The following is an 11,408-nucleotide window of genomic DNA, read 5'->3' on the forward strand; positions in this document are numbered from 1 at the left end:
CATATATATACATATATATACATATATATACATATATATACATATATATACATATATATATAATTAGATGTTTGCTTTCGGGGTTTGTGCTGGCTATGGCGTCCTTAATAAGATTTTATTTATTTATTTATTTATTTATGTATTTATTTATTAACTTATTTATTTATTTATTTAATACATATATACATATATATATACATTTTGTATTAATTTGTTTTCTTTGTTTGATTTAATGCAGCAACATCAAACAAAACGAAGGAAAAGTGCTGCAGCGAGAGTAGAGGGTTTTTTAATTGAATATAACTAAGTTCCTAAAAAATACACTGCTGCTGCTGCTGCTGTTGCTGCTGCTGTTGCTGCTGCTGCAGCAGGAAGCGCAGCAGCCAGACGGCAGCACGGCAGCAACCATTGACTTAGTAGTAGCAGCAGCATAAATCTTTATTCGTTTAATCACAAGAAAGAAGAACATATTAAATATATTTTGTTTTGTTATCCACGTCCTGCTGCTTCAGATCTACTCGAGCCCCAGCAGCAGCAGCAGCAGCAGCAGCAGCTGCTGCTGCTGCTGCTGCTGCTGCCGGTGGACCAGAGGGGCCCTCTGGGCAGATTGAGGCCTCAAGGCAGCAGCATCGTGCTAGGCAGCAGCGGCTGCATCTTCCTTCTCTTTTTCAGCTTCAAATTGAAATAAAAACCCTAAACCCTAAACCCTAAACCCTAAACCCTAATGCGCTCTGGTCACGGGCTTCCAGCTGACGGCGGCCTTGACAGCAGCTCAGCAGCAGCAAGGCGGCTGAAACAGAACACTGCAGCAGTTTTTTAGTGCAGCAGTAGCAGCAGCAGCATTAGTAAACTGCTGCGGAGCTGCGGCAGCGGCAGTAACTGCTGCAGCAGCAGCAGCAGCAGCAGATCGTGCTGCAGCAGCAGCACACAGCCATGCAGGTCCACCGAAGCAGTGCCTCCTCTCTAGAGGCAGCAGTGTAGCGTTCAGCAGCAGCTGCACCGAAGATGTCTCTTCTAGACATGCCGCAGCAGCGGCGACTGCTGCTGCTACCTCTGCTGCTGCTGCTGCTGCTGCTGCTGCACAAGGAGAGTGTGGCGGGACCTGCAGCAAGGTCCCTGTCGTCTGCTGCAGCCCGCCGTGCTCCAGCAGCAGCAGCAACAGCAGCAGCAGCAGCAGCAGCACCTCCACTGTTCGACGAAGACGTTGTTCCTGCTGCTGTGCATGCATTCCTGCAGCAAGAGAGCAGCGACAGCAGCAGCAGCAGCAGCAGCAACAGCAGCACGGGTCCGCAGCTCGTAGCATCTGTAGGCAGCAACAATGCAGCAACACAGCAAGCTGTTTACTCGCTCATGTATGAAGAGCTGGAGCACCGGCTGCACCGGCTGCAGCAGCAGCAGCAGCAGCAGCAGCCACAAGCGCTGCCGCAGCACGGAGAGGAGGCAGGCTCCTTCGCTGTTATGAAGAAGCTGCGCAACGCGATGGATCGGCTGTCTCTGCTGCAGCTGCAGCAGCAACACCAGCAGCAGCAGCAGGATGACGATGCAGCCGCTTCAAACGGGTCAACACCCCCAGAGGCGGCGGAGACTGCGGATGATCAAACGCACCAGCAGCAGCAGCAGCAGCAGCAGGAGCAGCACGAGGGTCTTATATTCGTGCGCCAGTACTTGACGGAGACTACAGCCACCGCGGCTATGAAGATAGCACAGTCAATAGAGAAATCTGCTGCTGCTGCTGCTGCTGCTGCTGCTGCTGCAGACGATGAGTCTGGGCACCACACGCACTTCCCTGGGGTGCGTGAGGCTCGATTTGCTGCAGCTGCCAGAAGCAGAAGCAGCAGCAGCAGCAGGAGAGTGGCTGGGCTACCTACTACGCATGCACGGAGAGACGTACAGAATGCGCTTTTGCTTTCTGCTTTAAGTGCTGTCTTCTCGCGGGAGCGGATGAGGAGACAGTCTCTGCTGCTGCAGCAGGGAGGTGAAGCAGGTGCTGCAGGGTATGTACTGGCTGACTCGTGCATTGCTATCGACTTCAGGAAGGCAGTCAGAGCAGCAGCAGCAGAAGCTGCTACTGCTGCTGATGCTGATGCTGATGCTCATGATGATGATGGTAGTCATGGTGCAGCAGCAGCAGCAGCAGCAGCAGACGCAGACGCAGCAGAAGATGGGGAGACAGTCGAACGCTCTGCAACGGCAGCAACTGGCGCGACGTCAGCAGCAGAAACAGAAGCAACAGCAGCAACAGCAGCAACAGCAGCAACAGCAGCAGCTTCTATAGGTAACGGTCGATATGATTCTGAGAATAATAGCTGTAGCTGTCCCTCTGGCTGGCTTCCCTGCGCTCGTGATGAGGCTTTAACTGTCTCCTACGGTTGGAGACAAACACTGCAGCGGGTCTGCGCTGAAGAGCAGCAGCAGCAGCAGGAAGCACAGCAGGAAGCGCAGGAGGAGGGGCAGGAGCAACCGCAAGAGCAGCAGCAGCAACAGCAGCAGCAGCAGCTAGTGGTCCGGGCCTATACAAAGGGCCTTTACTCTTTTGACTGCAGCGGCAACCAGGTGTCTCCTCCATCAGCAGCAGAAGGAGACAGCACTTGTGCTGCTGCTGCTCTCGTCTTGTGTAGGGAAGAGCAGCCCCGCTGCGGCCTCAGCGAGTGGTCCGCTCTCCTAAACCCTAAACCCTAAACCCTAAACCCTGTAGAGTGGAGGCAGCAAATAGAAGCGAAGGAGCAGAGACAAAGAGAGACAGACAGAGACAGAGACAGAGACAGAGAGAGGGACATCATAATACTAATAAAGCAAACAATAATTATAATTATAAACCCTCAACTGTCTCCTTCAAGAACTGTCCTTAGAACTGTCCTTTGCTCCATGCGGTTTAGGGTTTAGGGTTTAGGGTTTAGGGTTTAGGGTTTAGGGTTTAGGGTTTGGGTGTGCAGGTCGGAGTGGTCCAGCTGCTCTGCGCCGTGCGGCTCGGGGCAATCTTATCGCTTTCGTAGACCTTTATTGCAGGTAGAGAGAGAGGAGACAGCTGACGAAGACGAAGGAGACAAACTGTCTCCTTTCTTAGCCCCGAAGAGCTGCTTGCCTTATCATTTGGAGGAAAGGAGACAGTGCAATGCGGAGACACCTTGCCCCTCTGTTGTACACCCTGAACCCTGCTTCTGGGCTTATGCAGACTCCACCGAGTTAGCTGCTGCTGCTCCTGCTGCTGATGTTGCTGCTGCTATTGCTGCGCCTGCTGCCTCCTGCTGTTGCTGTTGATCTTGCTATTGTTGCTGCTGCTGCCTCCTGCTGTTGCTGTTGATCTTGCTATTGCTGCTGCTGCTGCTGCTGCTGCTGCTGCGGTGGCAAAGGCGGAGTTCCGTGGTACCGTTGCTGCTGCTACTGCTGCTGCTGCTGCCTGTGCTGCTGCTTGCTGCTGCTGCTGCAGTGATGTTGTGCGTTCCTGAACCCGATGTTGTTGCGATTTGTTTTCTGCTGCTGTTGCTGTTGCTGCTGCTGCTGCTGCTGCTGCTGTTTCAGGCCTCAGAGTGTGTACACTAAAGGGACATGTCTCTGTACGTTGGAGCCAGGTGAAGAAGGGGAGACAGCTGCTGCTGCTGAGCATAAGGAGACAGTAGAGTCTTCTCTCGTTGCCTGCAGTGCAGCAGAAGCAGCATTTAGCTTCTCACAGTGGAGACAGCAGCTGGTGCAGTACTGCTTCAGCTCCCTTAAACTCGCCAGCAAGCCCCACCATGTCAGTCTGCTGCTGCTGCTGCTGCTGTTGCTGCTGCTGCTGTTGCTGCTGTCTGTGAAAGGAGCCCTAGCAGCCTTCTTTGCTTGTTGCTGTTGCTGCAACAGCTGCTGCTGTCTGCAGTTGGCAACCCGTTCCGTTGCTGCAGCAGTTGCTGCTGCTGCTGCTGCACCTGCTGCTGCTGCTGCTGCACCTGCTGCTGCTGCTGCACCTGCTGCTGCTGCTGTTGCTGCTGCAGATAATACGGTACAGCAGCCGCGCTGGAAGCACTCGTGTTGGGCTTGCCTCTTTAGGCTATCTCGATTGTTCAGGTATTTGAAGTGTCTCCGTTTGTCTTCGTTTGTTTTTGTTTATTTTTTTGTCTCCTTTGTTTGCTCAATCGGTTCTGTCTCCTGTCTCCTGCTGCTGTCGCTCTGCTCGCCGCTGCAGTGCCCTTGTCTGTCTCCTTTGTCTCTGTCTGTCTCCTTTGTCTGTCTCCCTTCGCTGTTTGTCTCTTCTAACTGTCTCCTTTAGTTTGGGCTCGCGCTTGTTTGCAGTCTCTGTGTGTCTCTTTGCTGCTTGCTGCGTTGCTGTCTCCTGTGTCTCCTTTGTGCGTCTCCTTGGTGTCTCCTCCATGCTGCTGCTGCTGCTGTTGCTGCTGCTGCTGCTGTCCGCCACCTTCTTATCTGCATATCTCCTGCTGGTGTTGCGCTTGCTGCTGCTGCTGCTGCATTTCTTGTTGCTGCTGGTGCATTTTCTGCTGTTCCTGCTGCTGCTGCATCTTCTTCTCTCCCTGCTGCTGCTGCTGCTGCTGCTGCTGCTGCTGCTTCAGGAGGGTTTGGTGTATTTGATGCTTCGTCTATGGCTTCATTCTGCGGAAGGGGACAGCCAATGTTGTGCAGGCGCAGCAACAGCAGCAAAGCTGTCGTACCCTTTGGTGTTGATGCATATGGAGACATTGAGCTATCAGCGCTGCAGCAAAGTGAGACTGAGGCTTGCTGCTGCAATAGGCTTGCTGCTGCTGCTCTTAGAGCATCCCGCTTCTGCTGCTGCTCTCCGGTTTGAATAGGAGCTGCTGCTCCCGGTGCTGCTTCCGTTGCTGCGCATTAGCAGCAGCTGCACATGCAAATGGCGCAGCAGGAGCAGCAGCAGCAGCTGTTGTTGCTGCTGCTGCATGGATTTTCCGAGATCCTGCTGCTGTTGCTGCTGCTGCTGCTGCTTCTGTCTGTTTTCTTCTGTGTGTATATATGAAGCACTGAGAGGCTGCGTGCATTGATTGCTGCTGCACTTTGTCTGTCTCCTTTGTCTCCTGTGTCTCCTTTGCTGCAGCATTTTCGTTTGCTGCTGGGGAAGCCCTAGAGGAGACAGAAGAGTTTGGGGGCTCATGGCTGGGTCTGCTGCTGGGGGCCTCTCTTGCTGCGCTGCTGCTGCTGCTGGCATACCTTCGCAAGCGGAAGCTGTCTGCCTTCATTAAGGAGACACTGCGTCCTGTAGCAGCTGCAGCAGCAGCAGCAGCAGTTGACGCGGCTGCCGCTGCTGCTGCTGCAGCTGCTGCTGCTGCTAAATGTGCCACACAGAGGAGCAGCTGGGAGGCAGCTGCAAGGTTCGTATACACTCGAGCAGCAGCAGCAGTTGCTGCTGCTCCAAGAGTTGCTGCTGCTGCACCCAAGGCTGCTGCTAATGCATTCAAGGCTGCTGCTTCTGCACTGAAGTCTGCTGCTGCTGCTGCGCCAAAGGCTCCTGCTGCTGCTGGTGAGTGGCTATACACCACAGGCGAGCGTATTGCTGCTCGCTTGGGGTTAATAAAGTGCAGCAGCGGCAGTAGCAACAACCCCTACAGCAGCAAGAGGGTTCTTATCAGCAGCCCCGATCCAAGCAGCAGCAGCAGCAGCAGCAGCAGCAGGAGGGGCAGCACAGATAGTTTAAGCGACAGCGACAGCAGCAGTTGGAGCCTGCTGCCCCCCCCTGAAGCAAAGAAGAACTCAAAGACAAAGAAGAAGTCAAGCTAGGGTTGTCTCTGATGCTGCTGCTGTTGCAGCATCTCGGGGTGCAGTCGCCTAGCAGCAGCAGCAGCAGCAGCCCGAGCAGGAGCAGCAGCAGCTGCTGCTGTTGCTGCTGCTGCTGCTGCTACGTTGACTGATGATTCTTTATAACTGCAGGGCGTCTCTGCCCCACGCCCAACCTTAAGACGCTTCCCTCTTATGACTTCGTACTCGTTTGTGTGCTGCTGTTGCTGCTGCTGCCACTAGTAGTGCTGTTGCTGCTGCTGCTGCTGCTACTCCTGCTGCTGCTGCTGGCATGCATGCCAACGGAGAGAGCAGCAGCAGCATCTGCCCTAAAGGAGCCCACAGACTCTGTACCGAGGCGACACGTAGCATATATACAACAGCATTTGCTGCTGCAGCTGCAACGCTACACATTGCTGCTGCTGCTGCTGCTGCAGCTGCACAGGTCACCAAGCGGGAGCTGCTGCTGTACTACCGGGGGAGTCGATGAGCAGCTAGAGCACGGCCAGTTTGCTGCTGCTATTCGCTCTGCTGCAGCAACAGCAAGATCAACTGATCGTGCTGCTGCTGCTGCAGCAACAGCAGCAACATGAGCAGCAACAACGCAAGAGCGTCGCTTCCCTGTACCAGGCCCACTGTTCTCATTGCCTGTATAGCTGCCTCTTCAGTGCCGTTGCTGCTGCAGTAGGCTACCTGCTGCTGTTGCTGCTAATGCTGCTGTTGCTGCTGCTCTTGCTGCTGCTGCCGCCTCAACGGCCAGCCAAGCTTTCTATGCCTCGTCGTTCGAAGGTGCGTAACTGTAGCTGCTGCTACCTTGCTACCGCTGTTGCTGCTGCCGCTGCTGCCGCTGCTGCTGCTGCTACGAACAGCGAGTGGCTGCGAGTCTACGGTTTGATGCTGCCTCGAGCAGCAGCAGGAGCAGCAACAGCAGGAACAGCAGCAGCAGGTTCCCTTTTCTCTCCTCAGGGAATAAAGATGGTGCTTAGGGCATATGGATTAGGGCGTGGGGTTTAGGGTTTAGGGTTTAGGGTTTAGGGTTTAGGGTTTAGGGTTTGCAAAGTGTGAGGCAAAAACTATTGAAGGGGTTTGCGTTGTGGAGGCCTCTGCACTCCATTAAAATTAAATTAAACTGCTGCTCGCAGCAGCTCATTTTTCTGTGCTGCTGCAGCTGCTGCTAGCTGCTGCTGCTGCTGTTTCCCGTTCCTTCCGCTGCCGGTGCAGCAGCAGCAGCTGGAGTTGCTGCTGCTACTACTGCTGCTGCTGCTATTGCAACTGCAGCGGGGTGTATGTACAGCGAGGAGACAGCTGTATATATTTTATGTCTCTTTAGAAGACACGAAAGACATTATTCTTTACTCTTGTTGAGCATTGTCTGCTGTGCGACGAACCTCTTCAAGAGAGCCAGGATCTGTAGTGTCTCCAGGCCTCAGTGGTGGTGAAGCAGCACCTGCTGTATCCTCGTTAGAAGGGATGTATCCAGATACAAACTCTTCTGCTTCATCTGTCTCCTCGCACTGCTCAAATATTAGGCAGTTATGTGTCGCAGTATTAAAACTCCAGCACTGATTTGCTGCTGCACGTGCTGCACACTCCATTGGGGTTGTGGGGTCTGTCTCCAAATTGTCTCCTTTCTTCGCAGCCCCTGCTGCTGCTGCTGCTGCTGTTGGAGGCTCAGCAGCAGGATATGATGCTACTGGGTCTCCCCTGTACTTGTGGCCGAGTAGGAACTCCCCTGAACAAAACAACAAAAAACAAACAAATTAAAAATAAACAGACAAATATATAAACCCCAGAGTACACTCAAAGACAGACACTAAACTCTACAGATGCCCAGCTAGCTGCAGCTGATAGGTTCAGCTGTAGCAGCTGCAGCAGCAGCAGCAGCAAGAAGGGAGTGGCAGCAGCAGCAACAGCAACAACAGCTCAAAGACCCCCAGCAGCAGCCACATCAGCAGAATCAGCAGCAGCAGCGCAAATACCCGCAGCAGCAACAGCAACAATAGCAGCATAAGCAGCAGCAGCAGCAGCAGCAGCAAAAGGTTGCATGCATGTGCATGGAGGTGCTGTTGTCTTACAAGGAAGGGGCTCAATCGAACGAGTACCAGAGATAGCGTTGGGGTCATATACAGCTTTGTCTGTATTTGCATAAAGAATGCATGCATTATCTTTGTATGTCCAAGCTAGACAAGCTGTCTCCGTTGCACAAGCAGTAATACAATCGTTATAGGTTGTTGCTGCCATCCAGGTTGAAGCAGAAGGATAAGATGAAGAGATATGAAGGCCCGCTGCTTGTGAACGAAGGGACCTGAAAGGAGAGCTACGTGCAGACACGCGAGAGGAGACAGGCGGTGTGATAATATCTCCACTTGGGAAGGAGACATTAAAACGTAGAGCAGGTACAGGCCTATCCATAGGTGCAGAGACACCTGAAGGGTGCTCTTCTTCAATATCTATTGAAGGAGCCCCTACGCAGCCTTCTCCTACTACGTAATGCCAGCCCATACAATCAGGTTCTGCTGCACATAGTGATGGACACTCAGAGATAGGCCTGCTTCGGCTAAAGACCTTGTCTCCATCAACAATAGAGTATATCTTTCCTACACGCAGTGTCTTAGGGTTAAGCGCAGTACCGCAGAAGGACTGGGGAGCCCAAGAGAAAGAAGGAGAGCTATCATCTGCATGCAGCTGACAAAGCACTTCTGGATCTGTTGCTGTTGTGCTGCTGCTGCTGCTGCTGCTGCTGCTGACTTGTTGCTGCGGCGGTTTTGTTGCTGTTGTCTCCTCTACTACAGCAGACCAAGCACGGCATAGCCGGTTTGATGCACATTCATATGCACACTCATCTACAGATGTTAAGGAGACAGTTCCTACAACTGTCTCCTCAGGATAGCTGCAGCTAGAAGCAAGCATAACCCGCGGAACAAAGCCTGATATATGATCTTTTCCTGTGTATCCATCGATAATGTTGAAGAGGAGACAGTTTGTCTCTTCTCCAGGTATATAACTCCAATAGCGGCACTCAAGATTATGAAGACATTGATTAGCACATCCTTGAGGCGAATAAACAGAAGAAGCTCTTATAGGAGACCCTGTAATACTTGCACTTCCAGACAAGGGGGTTGTCTCTTCACACATACGAGGGCCGCACTGCTGGGATCGTACACCACACTGCCGCTGCTGCTCTTCATTAAGAAGCATGTGTCTCCTCCTTTGAGCGTCCACCGCATGCAGTACTCTTCCTTCTGACATTGTAAATAACACTCAAAGGCAGAGCCTGCTGTGGAGATCTGCACAAATAAAAACAAAATTAAACAGAGACAGAGACTAATTATTTAACTCATAGAAACACCAATTATACACATTAAGGGACTGTCTCCGCATGCAAATAATCTTAACAATCGACAGATCCTCTCAACAAAACAACGTAAACAAATCGATATAGTAAGCTGCTGCTGCTGCTGCTGCTGCTCTCCTTTTGCTGCTGCTGCTGCTGTCTCTTCTTGTGGGGTTTTCCCTTGTGTGCTTCTGTCTCTGCTGTCCCCTTGTGCTTCCTTGTCTTTGTGCTGCTTCCTGCTATGCTCGTGTCTCAGCTGTCTCTCTTTGTGCTGCAGCAACAGCCGCAGCAGCAACAACAACAGCAGCAACAGCAGCAGCAGCAAGTGTATGTGTGCATCTCACCTTGTGCTGCACATCATCAAGGCTATACTGGATGCCCTCATCGAAGCAGCTTTGCTCTTCTTCATCCTGAGTGAAGCAGTTTCTTCGAGCGGAGACAGCACCGCGAATAGGCTTAGGAGACAGTGAAGGGTCTCCAGATGTTAATGCACAGAGACGCATGTCTCCGTGGTAAGTCCACGCAGTACAGAAAGGGTTTGAAGCGCATTTAGCGCTGCAACTCAAAAAGTCATCAGCCTCGGTTGTCTGAAGAGGCATCCCGGTGTATATGGAGTTCACTGAGATGCAGCCTGAACCCAACAGCAGCAGCAACAGCAGCAGCAGCACGACGCAATGCATGCAATAACAACAGGAATCAAATAAACAAACACACAACAAACAGCAGCAACTCCCATCGCACCTCTGACTCTAATATGCCCTTTAGCTCCAGCAGTAGCAGCAGCTACAGCTGCTGCTGCTGCTGCTGCTGCTGCTGCATGTGCTACAGGATAATGCAATTGCTTATGATAGTGTTACTATAGTAATAGTTAATATAGTAAGAATCGCTTCTCTAACAGCAGCAAGAGGTATGTGTGGTCGTCATATATACATATTTAAAATAAATAATGAATGAAGAGATAAGTAGATAAATAAATAAAAGAGAGTAAGTAATGCTAGTATATGAACGCACCATAGCTAATATTACAGTACTTAGGCCCTGAGAATCTTCCTAATGCTGTAGCATCATTAGTGCGTCCTTGTAATGCATTCGCATCTTTTAAATAACACCCTTTATTACTCTGAAGCCACGTCCAGTAATAACAATCAGAGTTCTTTTGACATAAAGTCTGACAGACACCCGGTGAAGATACTTCTCCTGTCTCATTCTCTTCAATGTTGTGCCCTACGTAGTCAGACTGTTCAAAGCAAACCTCTGAGAAGCAAAACAAAACAATATTAATAAAATAAATAAATTATAATAAACAAATTATAATATACAATATATAATAATGTATAACTTATAATATTAAAACAATCATGTAAAACAAACCATCAAATGCATATATTATATATATATAATTATGCGAGGGAAGTAATAAACAAGATGCATGCATGCAGCAGAACAAATAGATATATATAATATATATATATGTACAAACAAAGCTCTGGAGATACACCAGCACTACAAATATAAACAAACAAGGTGAATATGCATGCATGCATAACAGTGAAATAACGAAGACAACGCATGCATAAAGCAAAACAAAATATAATAATCATACGCAAACCCTAAACCCTAAACCCTAAACGCTAACCCTAAAACCAACAACACAACAGCAGACTAAACAGAGACACTCAAACATAGCGAGAAAGATTTGCATCAGAACAAACCCTAAAAAGGAGACAAACAAACAAACAGACAGCGTGAGGGAGACAAAGAGACAAAAAGAAAGAAGAAGAGCGAAGCATGAGACCCACAACATCTACAAGGACAAAACAAGAAGGCTTCACACTCCCGTTGCTGCTGCTGCTGCTGCTGCTGCTGCTTCTGCTGCTGCTGCTGTTGCTTCTTACTGTCTGCATCGCAGAATGCTTGTCCTGAGACGAGGCCTTCAGTGGTGATGCCCTTGGAGTAGGTGTTAAATGAAGACCATAGAGTGCAGTCTCCAGTATTTAAATCATAAGAGAAGTGCGTACACCCCGAAAATGAAGCGCAGTGTATTTGACAGATATCAAAAGAAGCCGCTGACTGCTTGCTCAGAGCAGCACCCACCACGCCAACCCCGACAAAGTGACACCCTGAGCAGCAGCAGCAGCAGCAACAACAGCAGCAACGACAGCAGATGCAACAGCAGCAAAAGCAGCAACAGCAGCAAAAGCAGCAGCAGCAACAGCAGAAGCAGAAGCAGAAGCAGCAGCAACAGCAGAAGCAGAAGCAGCAGCAGCACAAGGAGCAGCAGCAGCAACAGCAGAAACAGAAACAGAAGGAGTGAAGATCATCAGTTGCAAGAAGCTTGGAGACAATTGGGGTGAGGAGA

The 11,408-nt window shown here is 50.7% G+C and overlaps 2 protein-coding genes across 2 annotated transcripts; one reads left to right on the forward strand and one right to left on the reverse strand.

The window, feature by feature from the left end:
- Positions 1–1,005: 1,005 nt before the first annotated feature.
- On the forward strand, positions 1,006–5,718 carry EAH_00050050 (thrombospondin type 1 domain-containing protein, putative; the record flags this gene model as incomplete). Its single annotated transcript, XM_013394316.1, has 5 exons — positions 1,006–2,651; positions 2,934–3,182; positions 3,520–3,737; positions 4,542–4,691; positions 5,039–5,718. The coding sequence occupies 5 exons, from the start codon at positions 1,006–1,008 to the stop codon at positions 5,716–5,718; spliced, it is 2,943 nt and encodes a 980-aa protein (XP_013249770.1).
- Positions 5,719–7,067: 1,349 nt separating this feature from the next.
- Positions 7,068–10,953, reverse strand: EAH_00050060 (hypothetical protein; the record flags this gene model as incomplete). The annotated part of the gene is made up of 6 exons (XM_013394317.1): positions 7,068–7,447; positions 8,142–8,611; positions 8,878–9,002; positions 9,394–9,680; positions 10,229–10,303; positions 10,845–10,953. The coding sequence occupies 6 exons, from the start codon at positions 10,951–10,953 to the stop codon at positions 7,068–7,070; spliced, it is 1,446 nt and encodes a 481-aa protein (XP_013249771.1).
- Between the last annotated feature and the right edge of the window lie 455 nt (positions 10,954–11,408).

Source organism: Eimeria acervulina, genomic scaffold (assembly GCF_000499425.1).
Source record: "Eimeria acervulina Houghton genomic scaffold, Eah_scaff825, whole genome shotgun sequence".
Taxonomy (NCBI): domain Eukaryota; phylum Apicomplexa; class Conoidasida; order Eucoccidiorida; family Eimeriidae; genus Eimeria; species Eimeria acervulina.